General features: G+C 44.1%; 1 protein-coding gene across 3 annotated transcripts in view; it reads left to right on the forward strand.

Annotated features, from left to right (window-relative positions):
* The window catches only part of CUNH9orf3 (chromosome unknown C9orf3 homolog), a 326,108-nt gene that overhangs the window by 20,459 nt on the left and 285,304 nt on the right, over window positions 1-20,345 (forward strand). For all 3 annotated transcript variants that reach the window (XM_019554787.1, XM_019554789.1, XM_019554788.1), the window contains exon 2: window positions 6,750-7,698. In XM_019554787.1, the coding sequence (XP_019410332.1) occupies window positions 6,893-7,698 (806 nt within the window). In that variant the 5' untranslated portion in view covers window positions 6,750-6,892. The remainder of the gene's footprint in view (window positions 1-6,749; window positions 7,699-20,345) is intronic.

Here is a 20,345-nt window from a genome sequence, read left to right on the forward strand (position 1 = left end):
TGGCAGGTCTGGGGGATTGTGGGTGGGGGGGACAAGAGGCACCAGCAAGCCTGTGGGAGCTGTGGGGGAGGGAGGAGTGAGTGGCAGAGCAGGGCCAGGGGGCTGTGGGTGGGAAGTGAGGGGCAGCCCATGCCTGCCCCAGGCACAGATCTGTCCAGCAGGATGGGGGGGCACTGTGGGGGGACTTTCATTTTAATAATGGATTGTGTGGGGGGGTTATTAGAGAATTTGCAATTTTTTATCATGGAAAAACCAGTATTCCTGGTAATTAGTACACAAGATCATATACATTCCCTGCCTTTAATCTCCAGTCCACAAAATATTCTTTATGCTGCATGCTACAATGTCATCTTCATGTGTATTTTTTGCATTGCGATGGTGTGTACTACCTCAAGGGTTGCCAACCCCTGGCACTTGCGCCAGAGCATGACAGTTGAGGGTATTTAGTTTGGCATGCCACAGCCAATGTGGGCTGTGGCCAGCTGCTCCTGGCCATGGAACTTGGGCTGCTTGCAGCAGGTGGCAGAGAGGCTGCAAGCAGCTGGGTCTCTGTGGCAGGCAGCAGTTGTCCAGAGTCCCAGCTGGATGTGGCAGGCAGCTGGGAGGCTGCAACTGGTACCCTGGCCGGGTTCCATGGCAGGTCGGTGGCTGCATGCATACCCTGGGGCATATGGCAGGGAAGGGGCTGAGACAGTGCAACCCTGGCCCCTTGTGTGTCATGTGCCCCAGGCATGTGTGCAGCAATTGCTGCCATGGAGCTGGGCCAGGGCACTGGTCCCTGGTGCAGCTGTTTGCAGTCTGCGCACTGTCTGCTGTGAGCAGGCTGGTCTCTGTGGCAGTGGCAGCTGCATGTGTGCCTTTGGGGCTCACGGAGGGAAAGGGGCTGGAGGCAGTACAGCCCAGCCCCATTCCCACTGTGCTCCCGGAGTGTGTGTAGCAACTGCCAGCAATGAGGCGGCCTGGGGCTCTGGACCCCAGTACAGCTGCTTGCAGCCTTGCGGCTGCCTGCTACAAACAGCCCAGGCTTCGTGGAGGGCAGTAGGGCCTGCCCACGCTGCTTGCAGCAGACAGCTATGAGGCTGCAAGCGGCTGCACCAGGCTCTGGAGCTGCAACCTGGCTCATTGCTGGCAGTGGCTGCAAGTGCACTTTAGGGAGCATGGTGGGGAATGGGCCGGGGCTATTCTGTCACAAGGATTGGGCCCCTTGTGGCTCCTCTGCTGTCTGCCCCTTGCACACCAACATCTTCCAAGTTCAGATTGTCGGTTTTTTGGCACTTGGCCCAAAAGCATTGCTGACCCCTGAGCTAGCCCCTGGTGAAGAAGAGCTGCTGGGCTGGGTTGGCCATACCCTAGTATACTTACAGCCACTGTCAAGCTGAGAGAATTGCTTTAAAAGAGGGGAAGCAGGCTCAGAAAGGGGAGGGCTGTCAATACTGACTGATCCTGCCTGTAGGTCAGATGTCCTCTGAGGAGTGAGCGCTGCAGATTCCCAGGTCAGTGTGTGTGCTTGGGTAGATTGCAGCATGGGGACCAGGGAGCTGTCCTAGTGCCATATTACGTGCACACATATTGTAAACAAAACAGACTTTTTTTATCCCACTAGATATAATTTTGGCTGCTTGTAGTTATAAATAATAATAAAACAAACAAAATGTGTTCTGCTTTTTTCTCCCTGATTTCTTGTTGCTGTAGTTAGCATTGATGTACTTCTTACATTGCTGAGGAATATTTTAGTTATGGGCATATCTTAGTTCTACTGTAGTCATCCCTTTCCCAGCCTTTATGTTTATATTTGGCTCCCACATGAACTGTAACTATGCTACACAAGGTGGACCAAGTTTCCTACTGGTATAAATTGACAAAATTTTGTGGAAGTCAGCAGAAATGTAACTTCAGCAGAAAGTTAATCCCTGTATATCTAGTAACATCAAATGCTATTTGTGTGTATCTAAGACTTGTGTAATGTTAAATTCCACACTTTTTGCATACAGCATGCCTCAGAATAAAATGTACACCTTATTTTTGCAAGACAGAATTACAAAAAAAATCTTTCCGTGTTGTAAGTATTTGAGTAGTGGCAGCTAGGAGCTGAGTCTGCTCATTGCTCTGCTCCCTATGAGTCACATGCAGGCCTTACTTTTTCCAGTAAGGCAGAAACTGCTGTTATGGCATTTCTCGCTTACAATGTATGCTGAAATTTCCAGTGGCTGGTTTTCGGAAAAAAAGGCGACATAACATGGCAGTCTCTTGAAATTCCAGGAATAATACAATGGATGTAAACAGAAACACGTTTCTTCTTTGCATTTCAATTTTCAAAAATTATAAAAGTACTATAGAGGAAAAAAAGCTTTTGTCTGTGACTGATTCATCCCATGAAAAGGTATCTGAAGCTACTAGGACCTCAGGTCCTCAACAGTTTGTATGTAAAGAGTAAAAGCTACTCCAAGACTACTCCGTAGTGCAGCCACTATGCACTAAGAAATAATTGCTTGCTTGTTGCAGCGGCATCTCCAACTACTATTCTTATCTGACCTTTCCTTTCTAAGTAAGTTAACTGAGAAACATGCTAATGTTTTGTTTCAAATTCCTCGGTATTTTAATACCCGGGAGCCCTTTCATGGGGCATAGGCAGACAAAGATACGTAAGAGAAATTGCCATTGCCATTGAACTGTGGTCCTTTCTTAGCTCTGTCTTTACTAGCTCCCAAACCTAAAGCAGTATAGAGCTGTTTTAGGGGAGGCAACATGGGTAGACAAATACGCTTATCATTTGCTAATGTAAGTTTAGTGCTTTTGGATTAGGGGCTAGCACAACATGTCTCAAATTTCACTTAGCGTTACGTTGGAGACCTTTTTCTCTGCTCCAGAACAGTTATCTCTGGAACCCATTTAGTGGTTGAACACATGCATCCCTCCCCAACTTGTTCAATGCTTTTGTAATACATAAAGCTTTTGTAATACTATGGGACATTTGTCTGGATGGAAAAATACCAGCTGCACAGACCCACATCACTTCCATATCAAGTCCAAGTGGCATAAGCTCTTCTTTACTGAATGGTATGGCGGATATAAACAACTGAAGCTCTGAATCACTGAGGGTGGTGCTGGTTAGAGGAGGAAAGCAACTTCAGCTGTTTGCTGCTGCTTTGACATGGAAGTTTTTTCCCTCAAATTGTCAGTAAATTGTCCAATTGGTTATGCTCGCTTGGATTCCTCGTTGCTTCTGGAACAGATTCCATGAAAAAATGCTGTATACCATCACCTCTCAGAATTGAGTCTATAGCCTGTTTCATGCATTTATGACCTCCAGGTTGATCACTATAAATCTCTGTACCTGAGGGTATAACCCTGAACCTTTAAAAATCTAAGTTCTGCTGCCTCATTATTTCCCTGCTGAGTACTGGAGCCAAATTTATTTTTTGTTTTTGCTCATTAGAGTCTTGCAACAGATTGTCTCAGGTTGCTATGTGGATTGTATTATTTTCTAGGATTCAAATGGCATCCATGTTCCACTGTAGCAGTGGAAGTGTCAGTCTTGAGGCCAACTTTTGAACAGAGGACAGAGCTTTCTTGATGATGGGCCCATATAGTTGGGATTACCACTGAAAATATTAGGATGGCTGTAAAATCTCAGCATTTTCATAAAAACACCCCAAACCTTTGGACAGTCTTCCCACAGTAAGACCCTGTTTAAAAAAATAAGACCAAAAAAAAAAAAAAAGAAGACCAAAAACCCAAGCCTGAAGCCCATAAACACAAAATAAACTAAATTCATTCCTTTCTGGCTGGGCAGAAAAGAGAGAGACTGAGATTTTAATGTGCAGAATTTTTAATTTTGGAAGGTGTTGAGATAATAAGAGTGCATGTGATGAGGGAGGAGCATGTAAAGAATATATATAGAAAAAAAGTTAAACATAAATACATCTATCTTGTTTACACAGTCTTACCAGAGGAATGGTATTAAAATTCAGTGTAAGAGCATATTCAGGAATAGAAGTCATACAATATTCTTTGTCACCTTTTAATCACATTTTCCTAATTATGAATGCATTTATCCATCTTCTAAACATTACATTTTGTTCTATGTGCACAGAACTTCCATTTAGGATATTATAGGATAGTCCATGGTATGCCTCATGAAAGTAGCTGAGAATTTAGTATAGGTTGTAGTGTACAAAAATCCTTGTGAGGTACAGGTAATAATACTTATTTATGTTATGTATGGAAAGTTGATGCAAAGAGATAATGACAATTCCTACTTTTTATATAATGGTTTTCATCAGGAGATCTAAATGCTGTCTTGTCTAACAACACTGCCTCCCCAAACTTAAGATATTTGTTGAAGGCAGACAGAAAGTTTATGGTAGTTAGGACCAAAATCCAGATAACACTCATGACTGAAAATGAAATTAACTGCAAAATCAATATTTGAGCACACATTGTAGTATTTAGAATTTTTGGCTCTCCTGCTTATATTTTCAGTTGGGACTTAACACAAAGCATGGTAGAGAGTGGGGTCATTGATGGATGAATAGCTCTTCTTGATCATTCTTTGATGGCTCTTCTGTCCAATGTTCAGTTTCCTGGATCTCGATGTGGTTTTTGTTACTAATGCTCACCAAATATTCCTATTCCATCTGGTTTTTCCGAGTACAGAGGCCCTTTCTGCTTCAGTAATAGGGGCCATATAAGATAAACGAGTAGATAAAAGTAGGGCGACTGGGAGAAGGAAATGGTGAAGTCAGACCCACAATTGAGAGAGCTAAGTCTTCATCTGGATCTGCTAGGGCGAATTCCTACACTTGTGCAAAGGTATTGGTTTCACTGGGATACTGCATTAGTTTAGGAGTCTGTATTAATGCATCTGGTTGAAGGATTCAATTCCAGAAGAGCTGATTGTGTTCAGAAAGCTTGGCTAAGTGATAATTAAGAAGGCAGGGGAGCACAATAACTGTCTGTAAATATTCATAGTATGTAAGCATCAAAAACGCCAACAAAGGTTATACTATGTAAGCATCAAGAGTGGCACAAAAGGTTATAATTAATAGTAAAAGAATTAAACAGGAGAACCTTCTGTCAGATGGAAATATCATCAGGAAGAAACTAGCAGGGAAAACCTCAACAAAGGTATCTTCTAAATTATTCTGTATATACTAGGAATTTCCACTGGTAAAGGCCTCTTGTGGTCAGCCTGGTTTTGCTGCCACCTGCATCCTAGTGGCTCAGTAGAGATGTGCAATCAGAACTGAGAAATCCTCCTTTTGAGGGATATTCCTATGAGGTCGAAAGTCATAGAAAAGATAATGGAGCATCAAGCTGTACTACTTTTATTCTGGGCAGTCTCCCTGAGGCTGTGAAGGATAGTTGAGCTCCATGTCCATGGGAAAAGGACTAAATAGAGGTTCCACAGGCTCTCAAAAGAAGCAAGCAGCTATGGAGGAGGCTGACTTCTGCATGGGAGACCAATGTGCAAATCTCTCAGGTGATCTTGGTCAGCGTGGCCTTTCTGGATGTGAAACAATACCTCAAGAATGCCTGGCCACTGTAGACTTTTTTGAAAGGAGCTTGAATACTTGTTTTACAGTGTTCCTGACCTAACAGAACATGACTTAGATGCCCTAATGGTGGGTTTCTAGAATTTCTAGTTTCTAGAATTTCTATTTCTAGTCCCCAGAATATGGTGTAGTATGCCTTAATTCATTTTTTAAACTCTTGAATAATAGAGATTTAAATTAGCTAGTTTCAAAAGAAACCAAAACTAACAACCAAACACATTTAGAAAGGTAAAGAATGATACACACACACGTTCAGAAGTTATATTATTCAATATAGTCTATATTGACTATAAGTTATAGTCTCCCCTAGAGAAGGAACAGTAAGAGCCTGAGTTGAGAGGTTTTTTTAATTTTCTTGTCCGGAGGTTTCTTGATACATACTCAGTACATGGATAGAAATAGAATATAATATATGCTAGAAAATATTTTGGTTCAGCAAAGAAAGCATCAGTGAGCTAAACTATTTTGTACAATTTTATGTTAGCTTGATCACTATAGTGCCACAAAAAATCCACAATAGTTCAAAAGTTGTATGAAGAACTTCTGCCTTTTGTTGTGACAGATGTTGATGCATTTTAATTTTTCTCCTTTTTATAGGTATTTGCATATTTTCCTTTCCAGTGAAAAGACCTTTTGTTTGCCATAAGAAGGCTATTATCCAGAATGTTAATGGGTTTCTAGCTATTAAGATGTAATGATATACCTTGAGTATTTAAGTATAAATTTGAAAAATCTCCATGAGCAATCTCAAAGGAATACTTAGAATGCACTTCTAGTAAATTGGCTCATTTTCTTGTAATTTACTAGAAGTGCTGATATGAGAGCAGTCATAATGTGAAAAGTACATTAATCCCTGGAGTTGCATTGTATGTATTAAATTATTACTCTCAAAGTATAAAACATATGAGACCATTTAGCTTTCATTCACACTTGTTACTTAGAATCACAGTAGAAAAAAATCACCTTCATTTCAAGCAAGGAATTAGAAACAATACATTTAGCATTTTTAAAAACAAGATATGTGGTAATAAAGTAAGTTTGGTCTTGCATAGCAATTTTTCTTTTCAGGAGTGTTGGAGCGAAAAGAGGACTGTCATTAGTAAGGCTATATTGAAGCTTATAGATAGATAGTAGATAACTTTGTAATACAACCATTGCACTTGATTAAAATGTTCTCTGTTTTCCTCTCTACAGAGTAAGAGAAGCGGTGAAACAGCAGTTCCTTATACTAACTTATATTAATCAACGATTATAACACTGGGAGGCTGAAAACCCTGGCTGCTACTGGAAGCATGTTGTTTAAGAAGTGGTAACGCTGTTGCCTAGCCAACTGGAACATGGAAACACAGCTAGACCCTAGTAAGGATGATTTGCCCCTAATGGCCAACACTAGCCACATGCTGATGAAGCATTACATATTGGACTTGGATGTGGATTTTAAAAGCCAAGTTATTGAAGGCAGCATAGTTCTCTTCTTTGAGACTGGAAGCAGTTGCAGGAAAGTAGGCAGTAGTGTGGAAGGAGCCTGCCATCCACAGTCAGATGAAACCTTCAAAATTCGGGCATTTGACCTCTGCCACATTCCTGTGACAAATGCAAGTGCCTGCTCATCTAAAACTGGATATAATGATTTTGCTGTCTGTGGTAAAGGTGAAAAAGATACTTCTGATAAAAATGGTAACCATAGCAACAGGGCACAGGCTTCTGGGATTTCTAGTTCAAAGAAGTGCTGTGACATAGAGAATCATGGGAGTGAGGATTTTCTGCTGGTATTGGACTGCTGTGATTTATCTGTGTTAAAGGTCGAGGAGGTGGATGTTGCTGCTGTGCCAGGTATTGAAAAATTTACAAGGTCTGCCAAGCTAACTGAGGGTTCAGAAGAGCTGGGAAATCTCAGGAATCAGATTGTACATGAACTTGTGACTTTACCTGCGGATCGGTGGGAGGAACAGCTCTACTATTACACTTGCTGCAGCCAGGCGCCTGGTTGTGGAGAGCTTCTGTTTACCACTAGCACTTGGAGCTTGGAGATAAGGAAGGCAGGGATTCAGATACCAAGAGACTTTCCTCGTGCAATAAGGATCTGTTACAAAACAAAGCCAGAGGGAAGATCAGTTACGTGGACCACAGACCAGAGCGGCAGGTATGTACAGCTAAACACATGGCAATTTTGTGCACAGGGGAGAAGAATTTAAAGTGATGCATTCAAGGATGAACAACCATGTGAAGCAGATGAATGTGCTTTTCCACTGTTTTCTTTTCATCCTTACGTTGAATTTTGCCAGGCTGAAGAAAAGCAGGTGAACCCCATTCAGACGCAACCCTGTGTGTGTCTGTTCCATATGCTTATTCAGGGCTGTGAGTAAATGATCATGCTGCATATTGAGTATAAATTGAGGGAGGTGAGGGGAGTGAGGAGGTGCAGGCTAGAGAAGAGGATGTGTACATGATAGATTACTTTCACTTTTAAGCATTCTACATTCTTTTTCCTTTTTCTGGCACAAGGAACAGATCACACAACATAAACATTGGTATGCATAGTGTTCGACAGAGAAGTGATCACAAACTAGTCTTTTCTTCCCTAAAAAATACTGTATTGAATCATAGTAAGAATCTTTTCCTGCTTAAGCAACTTCTCAAATTCCCTTTGTACATCATGCAAAATACATTGACCACAATTAAATTGTCAACTTAGTTTGTGAGAAATGTGGTTATCATACAGATAGCTTTTGTAAAGGTGCATGGTGTTGTACAGAACTCTTAAAGGTACAGGACCCCTTCCCTGAATTGTCTTCGTCTCTCAGACTAGCATCCTTGCATTTTTATCTGGGGTTCTTTGAGATAGCTGAGAAGCCACAACAAATTTGCTGCGGCATCAAGTTTGAGTGTGGGAAGGAATCAGGTTCAATAAACACTTGCAACCCCTCCCCTAAAAGAGACTTGGAGTATCTTATCTTAATCACACTTGTGCAACTTGAGAGCTGCTTCGTGCCCTGCAATTGCATAAAGGACATTTAGATCATTTTAGTATTGAACCCTGAAACTGTCTTTAATGAGAGAATACCTATGCTTGCTCGTGATGATTACAAAACAATAGATATTTTCTGTCTTTAACCAGGAGATATCATTGGTATGGTTTCTCTTTTTTTCCAGTGAAGTCCTGCCTTGTTTGCCATTATGTTGAATGAAGCATAGAGCCCGACTTGCCCACAGTCACACAGGTTTATCAGTGTCTTCCTGTTTTTCACTTTAGCCTTGAAGCTACAACTTTCTCAAAATCAGCTATCCTGGGACTTGTGTTTGTGTGGGTTTATTCAGTTAATATATTGAATATCAAGGGAGTTTTTATAGACTGAATCACTAAGTCCCCTTGAATTGAATTTTTTTCCCTTTTTTCATTCCAAAGGATCGTGCTCTTGTTTTTGCAGCTTATATTAGAGGCAGCTCATGGGAGTCGCACAGAAGTGTGTAGGCTTTCATGTGGAAGAGAAAAGACAATGATGTTTGTATTAGAAAGGCTAATGTTTGGTGATGTTTGCATTAGAAAGTCTGATGGTACAGCTAGTCTCAGGCACTTTATTTTTCTGTCTAGTACATGGCTTTTTATGAAAGTATTCCAGGAATTACTTCCTGTCATCAGCATAAGTCGTTTGTGAATCACAGTTATTAAAATCCTTTACTTCAAATTTTGTGATATGAGATTTAATAGAAGATAATACTGCAAAGAATGGAATTAACCCCTCTCTGCCCCATGCACAGCATACTATCATTTATTTTTCTTCTTTCCTTTCTTTATTTCTAGAAATAAAGTATATTGCTAATATATGAGTGAAGAGTCATTTTATTTTATTATTTATATATGTGATATGTGCATGGTGTTTTACAGTGACCCAATATCAGATTTTCCCCCAAGGAGTTTATAATCTAGAATTTTAATTCTGAAGAAAGTTACTCAAATGAATAACAAGAAACAAACATATTGATTTTATGTGTAGCTTCCCCTAGCTTGTTTGTATAGTATTTTGAATGTGGAGAGTCCAGCAAATATTATGTAAGGCGTTTATTTTATTTGTTTTAAACACCACTTGTGCTAGATAAGGATTTGTCGGCTGCATTTGTATGAGCGGAGATATTTGGAAATAGTTTTAAGAAAATTAATATGGGCATGTAGAGCACGTTCCTTTTTCCAGCGTAGGGCAGAACACATGGAATTCCAGTGATTCCTTGTGCGACCTTTGGATACTAGAAAAATGTATTAATGATCACAGTAAGAGCTTGTGTCCAGTCATGAGGTGTTAGACTGATAAGTTAGTAATAGGTGTTTGGGATCCTTTCTACAAAATCAATAAATTATGGGGCAAAAAAGAGAAATGAAACCATTCCTTTTTGCTTTCTTCCAAAAATTAGATTTTCAGAGACAATGTTAGATGGAATATTACAGTTAAAAATACTCACCAGTTTTACCCATCATTACATAAATATTAAAATGGAACAGTGTTTTCATATATTTTACTGATGTTTGTGCATGGTACTCATCTGGGACAATGAAAAAGCTGATTGATTCTTCCTTATTTTTTAAAGTTTAACTTTCCAGTTATACATGATATTGCAATATTTGGGTTACAGTGTTTGGGTAGTAAATATTATCCATGTTGGATAACATTGAAAGCTAAGCAAAAGTATATTTTCATTCAAAATATTACTAGAGAACATGAATGAAAATGTTTCCATTAATATCAGGCCTTACAAAAGCTTATCTAAAACAAGTGCTGGGTTTGTATCAATATCCTTATGTAAAGGATATGTAGAATAGGATATCACTTGAAGACTAGGAAAAATGTCTATTTTCTTGATTCAAGAAGATGTTTAAGCATGTTTTCTTAACTTTGACCACGGGAATAGCATCATGGAAGTCAGTAAAACTATTTAAAATCTTCAAGTTAGGCAACTATTCAAATGTTTTGATTAGTTAGGACTATTAAAATATTTTCCTAGTATTTAATACTTAATGTTTATGAAAATTAAATATTAAATATATTCTGTTTTTTTAAAGATAATTTTCATAATGGACAACTTTGCGAGCTCGAGCTGAAGTGTGAAATTTAACCTAGCTTCTTTCTGCCTTACTTTCACTGCTCCTTCTAATAAAGATGCTGCAATTTGAATTTATTTGACAATCATACTGATGATATATGACCTGAACCTCCTCTTTTTTCCACATAGCTGTGTCCAGAACAAAAATACACTTCTATTTGATGTTCAAAAATTAGAATAAATAAAGACTGTTTATGTCCCAAAGAGCTAACTGTCTTTGGCCCAAATTTTACATCTACTGATGCATGTGTTTAACTTCAGTGACTATCCTGTTATCAAGTTGCACCTTAGGGAAGTTTAGGTTGGATATTAAGAAGAATTTCCTCACTAGGAGGGTAGTAAAACACTGGAACAGGTTACTCGGAGAGGTAGTAGAAGCTCCATCCTTGGAGGTTTTCAAAACCCAGCTAGACAAAGCTTTGGCTGGGATGATCTAGTTGGTGATGGTCCTGCTTTGAGCAGGTGGTTGGACTAGATGACCTCCTGAGGTCCCGTCCAACCCTAACTTTCTATGATTCTAACATTAGGTGTCTGTATCTTGTCAGGCACACTAACATGCAGCAGACATTCAGTAAATTTTTTTCAGGAAACATACTCTGAAATATTCTAGTCCAAGGGTGCTCAATTTCCAACCAATGGACCAAATTCAGCTTGCAGCATTGTGCCATCTGGCCCATGGGGCTCCCTATAGGTTCGGAAATATGGCTGTGGGAGAGCGGTGGCACCACTCCCCTGTTGCCAAATCTCTTGGCCCATTGGGGAGCTCTGGGTCATGTGTGTTGGATCTGGTGCCCAATCCCAGCACTCAGGCTGGGCAGGGGTGATGCTGGGCCTCAAGGCCCAATTTTGGGATGGGGGCCTGGGAGGTGGTAGAGTTGGGGATGTGCCTCTAGTGCACAGGGGGCATGAGAATGCAGTGCCAGCCACCCCAGGGCACAATCCTGGTTTATGTGGGGTAGGCGGGTGTGGTGCTAGGCCCCTGGGGTGCAATCCTGGTGCATGGGGCAGGAAAAGAGCAGTGTTGGACTCCAGGGCCCAGTCCTGGACCATGGGGCAGGGAAGGGGTGGTGCCAGGCCTGGGGCCTGGTGGACCCACAGATGGAGTCCATTCCACTCCTGCCTTGTGCAGCCAAAAAGTTAAGCACCACTGCTGTAGTCCAGTGATGCTCAGCCTTTTTCCTCAGCAGGCTGGATGGGCAGTGCCTGGTTCGATTGTGGGCTAGATGGTCCATGTCCAGCCATCTGACCATGTGTGGTGGGGCTGAGGGGCAGCCTGGCCCCTCAAGGGGGGGAATGGGGCTTTACAGATGCCCACCAGGGAGAGAAGGGGGAATAGCTCAGTTCTGTGGGAGGGAAAAGGGGTATGGCTTGGCCCCAGTCCAGCCGTGTGGGGAAAAAGGAGGCATCGCCCGGCTCCAGTCCAGTCCTGTGGAGGAAAAAGGGTTTGGCTGGCCCCAGCTGAGCCCTCTGGAGAAAGGGATGTGTGGCCCAGCCTTCCAGGGGGAAGGGATCAGGACCTGGCTCTGACTGGGAGTGAGGGGTTTGGGGCTTGGGAATTTTGGTGGGGTGGGGAAGTGGCTGTATTAATGGCCACTGCTCTCCCGCTGCCAAATTTCCCAACCTGTGGGGACCCCCGTGAGTTAAATGTATTGGCTTCATGGACTGCATTTGTCTCACAGGCTGAAGGTTGAGCATCCATGTTCTAGTCCATCAAATCTGGATGAAGCTTTACCGTCTCTTCTTTTGGGGTCAGTTAATGGTGGGTTTGTTAATACATTTGTCCCCTTTTCAAAGCTTTTAATCAATTAATGTTAAAGTCTGTTTGGATTTATTTAGCATATGGGTAGCTGAAATATGTTTCATGAGCACTTATTGAGAAATCTGAAATCAGAAGATACTCATAGTTGCAGCTAGAACCTCTGATCTCAAAGGCTGCATCCTGGACAGTGGTTCTGCACCAAGCAGTGCTGGTTGCTGGCAATGACAGCTATTTTTGCACCCCGTAGTAACTCCCAAAGGTAGTGCCCAGGGCTGCAGCCCTCTCCCCTCCCACCTCAGTTATTCTACTGGTTTAGAAACTAAAGACAAAGGCACATGATCGCCTTCTACTTTTGTTATATTTGTAACCAAAGAGCTTTATTCCATTCTTAATTTTTAATATTTTTATACTGGCATGTAACGTTTCTAAAAATATTTGCAGAGTCAAGAATGGTTTTTGACTAATTATACTATCATTAGATTTTGTAGTTAAGATCTTATAGGACAGAGGTGGCCAACCCATGACACACTTGCCACAAATGGAATATGAGAACACAGCAATGAATAGGGCAGGCAGTAGAAAGAAGAGGATCAGATTAGGCAGGAAGCAGAAAGCAGAGCAACAGTTGGGTAGGGGAAGGGGATTGGAGTGGCACTCAGGGAGGCCACAGGGTTTAATTTGTGGCAGCCCCATTGTTATAGAATTATATGGAGGCAGTTTGCATCCATGACTGAGGTATTACTTTGGTCTCTCTGTAGACTGAATAAAACAAGGCTTCATTTTTTGCATTCAGACAAGTATCTTTGCAAATTTAAGAGGATACAGACTGAATTATTATTTAAATCAGAGGTTGCCAACTTGTGACATATGTGACACTAGTGGTACAGGCAGCCTCTTTGTGTGGCAGACAGCAGATTGGGCAGGGAGCCCAGGGTAAGGTGAGGTAGGCATACCTGCCACTAAGAATGGCCCCCATTGAATTAAATGAAAGCTTAAGAGATCATCACTTGGTTGAAAGAATTGCTTTATGTCCTGTGGGTTGTGCAGCGAATGAGAAGAAGCTATTTCACAACATTTAACTGGACAATGTAGTAGTTAGAGGCCAGACTTGGAACTATACACTTAGCTATGTAGAAATTAAGTATGGGTCCACTGATTCAGTGAAAAGGATTGCCAGTGCCGGCCATGTAGCAAAACATATTGAAAGTTTGGATTGATTCAGTTAGATTATCCTCTCTATCTGGTCCAGGATCTGCTCTCAGCTTTTGATGATATTCCTCTAAGTCCACTCTGAGGTTTCAGCAGATCAGGCACAGTCATAGAGCTATCTGTTACCAATAAAAGAAGGGGAAGGAAAGAGAAAAAAGCATGATACAGTTGGGGAAAGGGAGAAATCAAGGAAAAAGGAGCTCCAGTACAAATTCACTTGCTGTAGCAGGATGCAGTCTGACATATTCTCTGTGCTGTAAGGTTTTGATGTTTCTAGGAAAATATGAACATGGAAAAATGCTTTATAAAAATGAAAAATGGGTCAATAATTTCAGATGCTTTCAAATTTTCACAAAAATTAGTTTTATTTTTTTACTAAATGTAGCGAGGATCATTTTTTTGCTCCTAAGTGCTAGGAAGAGAATGGAATGAAGCAAGATTAGTGACTGCATAGGAGCTTGAAGTCTAGACATCTGGCAGGCTGATTATCACAACCACTTCCACCTGTGGGAAATGATCTCAAGACTCTGACACCAGCCATTTGGAACTGGTTGCCTGGGGCATTTTTACATGCCTTCTGGGGTTGAGTGCAGGACGTTTCAGGAGGCACTCTGATTAAAAAGCCTGCAGCGTCTCGTGTATTCAGTGTTCCACATTTTAAAATGGTAGTGGGGTGCTCTAATCGATTAGTCGAGTCTGCTCCAACTCATTCTAATCGGAATGCTTTGGAGCATGTGTATAGGTGCCCATATTAAGCAGTTAGAACTGAGATGCTGAATGAAGACCTCTGACAGACATCTTGTCTCAGTGCAAGTTCTGAACAACATGTAACTCCAGGAGTAAAGTGAAGTGCTGTGTGTGGAAGAACAGAGCAGTTAAAAGAAATGTAGAGAACACCTGGAGGAGGTTTAAACAGCGCTTTGCTCTATATTTGCAAGCTGTGGTGCTAGCACAGAGTGATACCAATAGCCAATTATTAACTGATAATGATCCAGTAAGTAGCCCAGGGGTTGTCAACTGGGGGTATGCATACCCCCCGGGGGTACTTGGGAAGGCCCTAGGGGGTATGCATGGGTGAGCAGGGATGGAGTGCCGCCACCCACCACCCTGCTCCCTCCCAAGAGCAGGGCCGGGCAGCGACGCCCCTCTATGGGCAGCAGAGGTGCTGCCTGGCTGGCCGGATGTGGTGGGGGGAAGCTTGCACACAGCAGCCACTGCCACCACCCACCGCCCCATGCAGCCGCTGCTCCACATCCAGCCGTGTGCCATCCCCTAGCCCCACCCCCCCAGGCCGGCTGCCAGGTACACTTATTAACAAAGGTTGAAAACCCCTGCAATAGCCAATTTACAGGAATACAGTAGGGCAGCATGGAGAGCAGTGCCCTGCAGGCAAGTCTGTGGAGGGGAAGAGACATGGGGGAGGGAAAATGTGTGGGGGTGCAGTTGAGGCCCCCACAGTGAGGGAGGGAGTGGGGTAGATGCTGTCCAGCCAAGGCAGTGAATGGGACCCTGGGGCTGGGGCAGGGAGCAGGACAGAGCTGCGGGTGGCTCATCCAGGGGATTGGGAGTGGGGGCAGCTCCCCACTGCTGTGCCCTCCCCCGGGGGAAGCATGGGAGGGCATGTGGCCCTTGGATTTGTGCACAGGGCGGAAGTGGGCTGCCCGCTGCTGTCTGTGGGCCAGGAGTGGTGCCAGCCTCTTCCTGGTGGGGGGGCTATGCCAGAGGTAGGCTCAGAGTGGGCAGGAGCAGGGTGGGTGGCGGTGCTATAGGTGAGCTAAGGCAAATTTTGGGGTGGCTGTAGCCTCACCCACCCATACACCCTCCTTGTGCTGCCCCTGCTCGGGGCACTCTTCTGTGCAGCAGAGCAGAGTGCCCCAAGCAGGGGTGACTAGAGGTTTAGGGGCAGCTATAGCCACCCCAAAATTTGCCTTGACTTCCCCACAGCACCCCTGCCACCCACCTGCCCAGTGCAACTGAGCCCACCCCCTTCCCACCCACTCCAAGCCATCGCCAGCCCAGCCCTCCCACCAGGAAGAGGCTGGTGCTTCCCCTGGCCCTGAAGCCACAGTGGGCAGTTCACCTCTGTCCTGTGCACAAATCCATGGGGAGGAGGGCACATGTTCCTCCACACCTCCCTTGGGTACGTTCAGTGGTGGGGAGCTGTCCTTCCTCCCCACCCTTGGCTCCTCCTGGACAAGCCACCCTGTCCTGCTCCCTTCCCCGGGGTCCGAATTACTGTCCTGGCTGGGCAGTGTCTGCCCCTGCCCCTGTCCCTGCTCCTGCTCCTGCTCCTGCTCCACTCCCTCCCTCACAGTGGGAGTCTTAATCTGCCCCCACCCCACGTCCCTTCCCTCCTCCACACTTCTTCCCCTCCACCAACTCACTTGCAGAGCTCTGCTGTCCATGCTGTCTGGCTGTGCGCATGCACACGGTGTCCAGGGACCCCCACCAGAAGGCATATTATATTTATCGGTGACATGATTGGGTACATTGGGCAAAAAAAGCCAGTAGTCGATAGTATTAATTTTCCTTTTAGCAGTGCTGATTCGATTTTCAGCCGATATATCAGTGCACATCTACACTTTTCTGATAGTAGCTGGTTCTGAATCACTTTCATATTTTTAATAGTTTCGGCTATCTCGGGAAGAAGAGGCCAACTATGAAATTGTATTACAGAACTTTAAGTACTGTACTCCCTGCAAAAAGGAACCTAGGAGAGAGACTTTTCAATAAAGTACAAAAAGAAGGTGAAAATGTAGAAGAATTTGGCTCTTTACCCTTGATTGTTTTCAATTCTGCAATTTTGGCAGGCTAACTGAATTCTTAATAAGACGCTACATTGTGGCTAAAACCTGGGGCAGAGCATTTGGTTTATGTCTGCATGGCACAGTGCCACGCCACGTAGAGATATGTGAGTTACCTCTGAATGAGCTAGCTTGGGTTCTGGAAGAAGTACAGGTACATTTACACTGTGCTGTGGCTGGACTAATTAACTCTGCTGAGAGAAAATGTGGATATTGTGCTGTGTAGGTATACCCCCAGAGAGAGACTTCTGGCAGGCCCCAAATCAACCCTTGATAAGGCAATTAGAATTTGCCAAGTAAAGGAAACTGACTATTCCAGACTGAAACTTGGAGATGCTGGAGAGTGTTCTGGCACTGTGTATATTACAGAGAATCCATAATACTACAAGAAAAGTTATCTGAGAAAGCAAATCATTGAGAAAGCAACAGGAGCTAAGACAACACCTGGCATTTGGAAAACTGCAAGATCTGCAATGGATTACATACCTTTGCAATTGTTTGTAATTATCAGCTGTGTGCACACCCTGCACAGAGGAAAACACCACTGTTTGCTCAGAGAAATTCTTCATAGGAATAAAGGATGATGTTGGGGCAGATTAATGGAATATCAGCCTAAAGGCAAATGAAAGATATATTCAGGTTATGTTGCATGGTGGGTCACAAGTCAATGTGGTGCTAGAAACAATGATATATGCACTTAGAAAAGCCACAGGTAGAAGGCGAGGCATAAAATTCAGGGTTTTCAAAGGTGAGCCGTACTCACCTGAGAAAGTATGGGACTAAATGTATGTGTAAATACTTTGGAAAAGATATTATTTGTAATAGCAGCCAGGGTGGGGGGAAGAGGGAGGGGTGCGGTTGGGTTAAAGATATGTCAGGTTCTTGGTCTGATCAGGGAGATGCGTTCCATGGAGGATGAGCAGCCTGAAACAACTGAGGAACAGTTTGGAGAGCTTCCCTTTCCACAGTGGGAAGCTCTCAGCAGAGTACAAGATGTTGAAAGGGCTCACAGATCTTGCCTTCAAAAAGTTCTCCCTTACCCTAAGGTGGAGGCTAGAAAGGGTACTGGATAGGCTCATTGCTCTGGGAATCATAAAGCAAGTAGAACTATCTGTGTGAACACAAAGATCATGTAGAAGAAAAATGATAGAACCTTTCACTTCTAAATGTATCCAAAAGAAATAATTGCATGAAAAGATAATTTTTCCCATTATGTACAAGGGGATACATTTTAAAGAGAAGCCTAATGTCAGATCTTTATCTGTTTGTTGTGTCAGCATGGTTCTGGCAGATGCCCTAGAGCAGCATATGTTTGTAGGTACCTGGCAAACCCTGTGAAGGGCTACTATATCCTTGGACTGATGTTTGGGATGTGTTTGGCACCCAAATAAAGAATAAAACTTTTTTTTATGGTCACACACTATACATGGATGACATTTTTAACCTGTACACAAACAGTCAAGGAGTGCAGCCAGAGGTGTTGAGCGGTTTAGAAAAGAACCAGAGCTATGGCCTAAAGAGAAACTGAAGCAATCTTGTCCTCTCCCTCCCCTTCATCTTCACACCCCTAGTCCCTCCAAATAAACCCCCCAAAACACAAATAAAAAGCAAATTTGCATAAAGAAATGGTAATCCCAGAAAAAGTATTAACAAGTTTTAAGCCAGTATTAAGTTGAAACCAGCATGAAGAGCCCTGCTTCCCATCTCTTTCCTCCTCCCAACAAGGGAGGTATAGAAAACTTCTTTAGAATGGTGAATTATTTAGGGACGTTGGTGCATAATCTAGCTGCCTGAACCGGGAAGATGATGATGCTGCTGTGCAATGATTTCCCATAGATGTGAAATTTCATAGACTTTCATAGAGTCTTAAATGCAAATCTTAAGAAGCCCCAGACTTGGTGTTCTAACAGTAAGCACAAAACAGGTTGCTTAGGAAAGTATTGGCACAGTTTTTATAGCAGTGTGGTGAAAAGTGGAGGCCAATGGATGTGTGTCATGGGCACTAACAAACTGAATGCCAGCCTGTTTATGTAGGCTACAAACAGATATTGTCCTTGTGCTGCCATAAAAATTGCTATGACAGCACAAAACCTAAGTGAACACATGTTCCTGCCCCTTGTTGTACCCCAAATACTCCAAAATTGGTAGCACAATGATTGCTTGTAATAGTCTATGCTGCCTTTTCTTGGTGAACTTCTGATTGGTCAAGGTGTGAAAGTACTGGCAGTCTGGGGCTGACCAGACTCTCCAGCCATCCTGGGCAGGTGCTCCCAGGGTTTCAGGGGCCTGATTCTGTGGGATAATGGCCCCAGATGCCTGCCCCTGACCCAGGAGCACCCCAGGGAACTCCAAGCATTCTCCGGGAATTTCCCTTCAGGGAGCACACATCTGTAAGTGCAAAGCTCAGCACATGTGAGGTTCCTTTGCTCTGAAATGTGTGCCCTGGGCTTCCCTGACAGGGAATTCCTGGGAGCATGCCTTCAAACACAGAAGGGGGAACGCATGGGGTTCCCTTGCTCTGCAGTGTGAAATATGCACCTCAGGTTTCTCTGCAAGGGAATTTGTGGGGCATGTGTCCTCATGGACAGAGCAGGGAATGCAGTGGGGTTCCCTGGGACCACTCTGGGTTGTGGCCAGGCCCCCAAGGCTGTTGTGCTGCACAATTGGGCCCCTGAAGCCCAACGAGTGGCAGGGTCTAACCATGCCGGACAACAGTCCCTGGTGATATCTGTTTCTGCTAATTAGTTGCATCAGCTGTGCTGAGAGATGTCCTGGCACAGCTGATTCTGCAACATGAATGTCTCTGTGTAGCTATAGAGAAGGTAGCTTTGGCTTTAGCCCATAGGGCCTAAATTTCATGCCTTATTAGAGGTACACTGATACATTAGTCTGATATCGGATTGGCACCGATATAAAGAAAATTATCTATATTGGCTTGAAGTGGCTGATAGTTTGTCCGATAAATGGCTTGTGCATGTGCGTAGCTATGAGGACAGGGGTGTAGTGGGGACAGATCAAGGCCCCCATGGGGAGGAGGGTGTGGGGCTGGGGTAGGTGCTGCCCAGCTGGGGTGTGGGGGGAGAGGGGGTGCGGGATGGAGCCGCGTCTCATCTGGGGGAAATGGGAGGAGGATGGGCAGCTCCTGCTGCTGAGTGCAGCTCATTCAGTGGCTTGTCAGCTCATCCAGTGGCTCCTGCTGCTGCTCCCGCTGCTCATCCGGGAGGGCAGGAGTGGGCGTGTGCCCTTGGATCTGTGCAGGGTGGGAGGGGAACTGTGAGGTGGCTACAGTGATCTTTGGGGTGGCTGCAGCCCTCCCCCATAGCCCCTCCCAATGCCACTGCCACCACCAGCCCGGGGCTGCTCCACTGTCAGCCCCAGTCTGCAGCTGCAGCTTGCCTCACCCATGCCCCACACATATCCAGGACACATGCCTCCCACCCCCCGGTGTCATCCCATGGTGTGCGCAGCAATGGGAGCCGTCTTCCCCTTCTGTGCCCCCCGGATGAGCTGTGGCTACATCCCACGCCCTGCCCCATCCCAGTTGGGCACTGCCTGCCCCAGTCCCATTCCCTCCCTCACCAACTGGGGCATTGATCTGTCCCTCCCCTTCCCCTCTCCCCTTCCACCATAACAGACTTACCGGCTGCATACAGCTGTATCAGAAATCGTATTGGTATCGGTCGACATGCCTCCTTAAAAACTGGCTATCAGTATTGGCCCCCAAAATCTCCAATGGCACACCCCTAGCCTTTATTTATGTGACCCAGTGTTAGTCACCATTGGCAATGGCTCTTTTCCCCTCCCAGAAACAGAAAATATTTTTTCAGTTACCAATGATGACTTGCAGATTGCATCCACCCTTTAGAGAGATTTGGTGCCTGCAAATGCATGCTGTAGTAGAATATTTTACGAAAGTGCAGTAGA

The sequence above is a fragment of the Crocodylus porosus genome, unplaced genomic scaffold, assembly GCF_001723895.1.
Source record: "Crocodylus porosus isolate Cpor-Errol unplaced genomic scaffold, CroPor_comp1, whole genome shotgun sequence".
Taxonomy (NCBI): Eukaryota; Metazoa; Chordata; order Crocodylia; family Crocodylidae; genus Crocodylus; species Crocodylus porosus.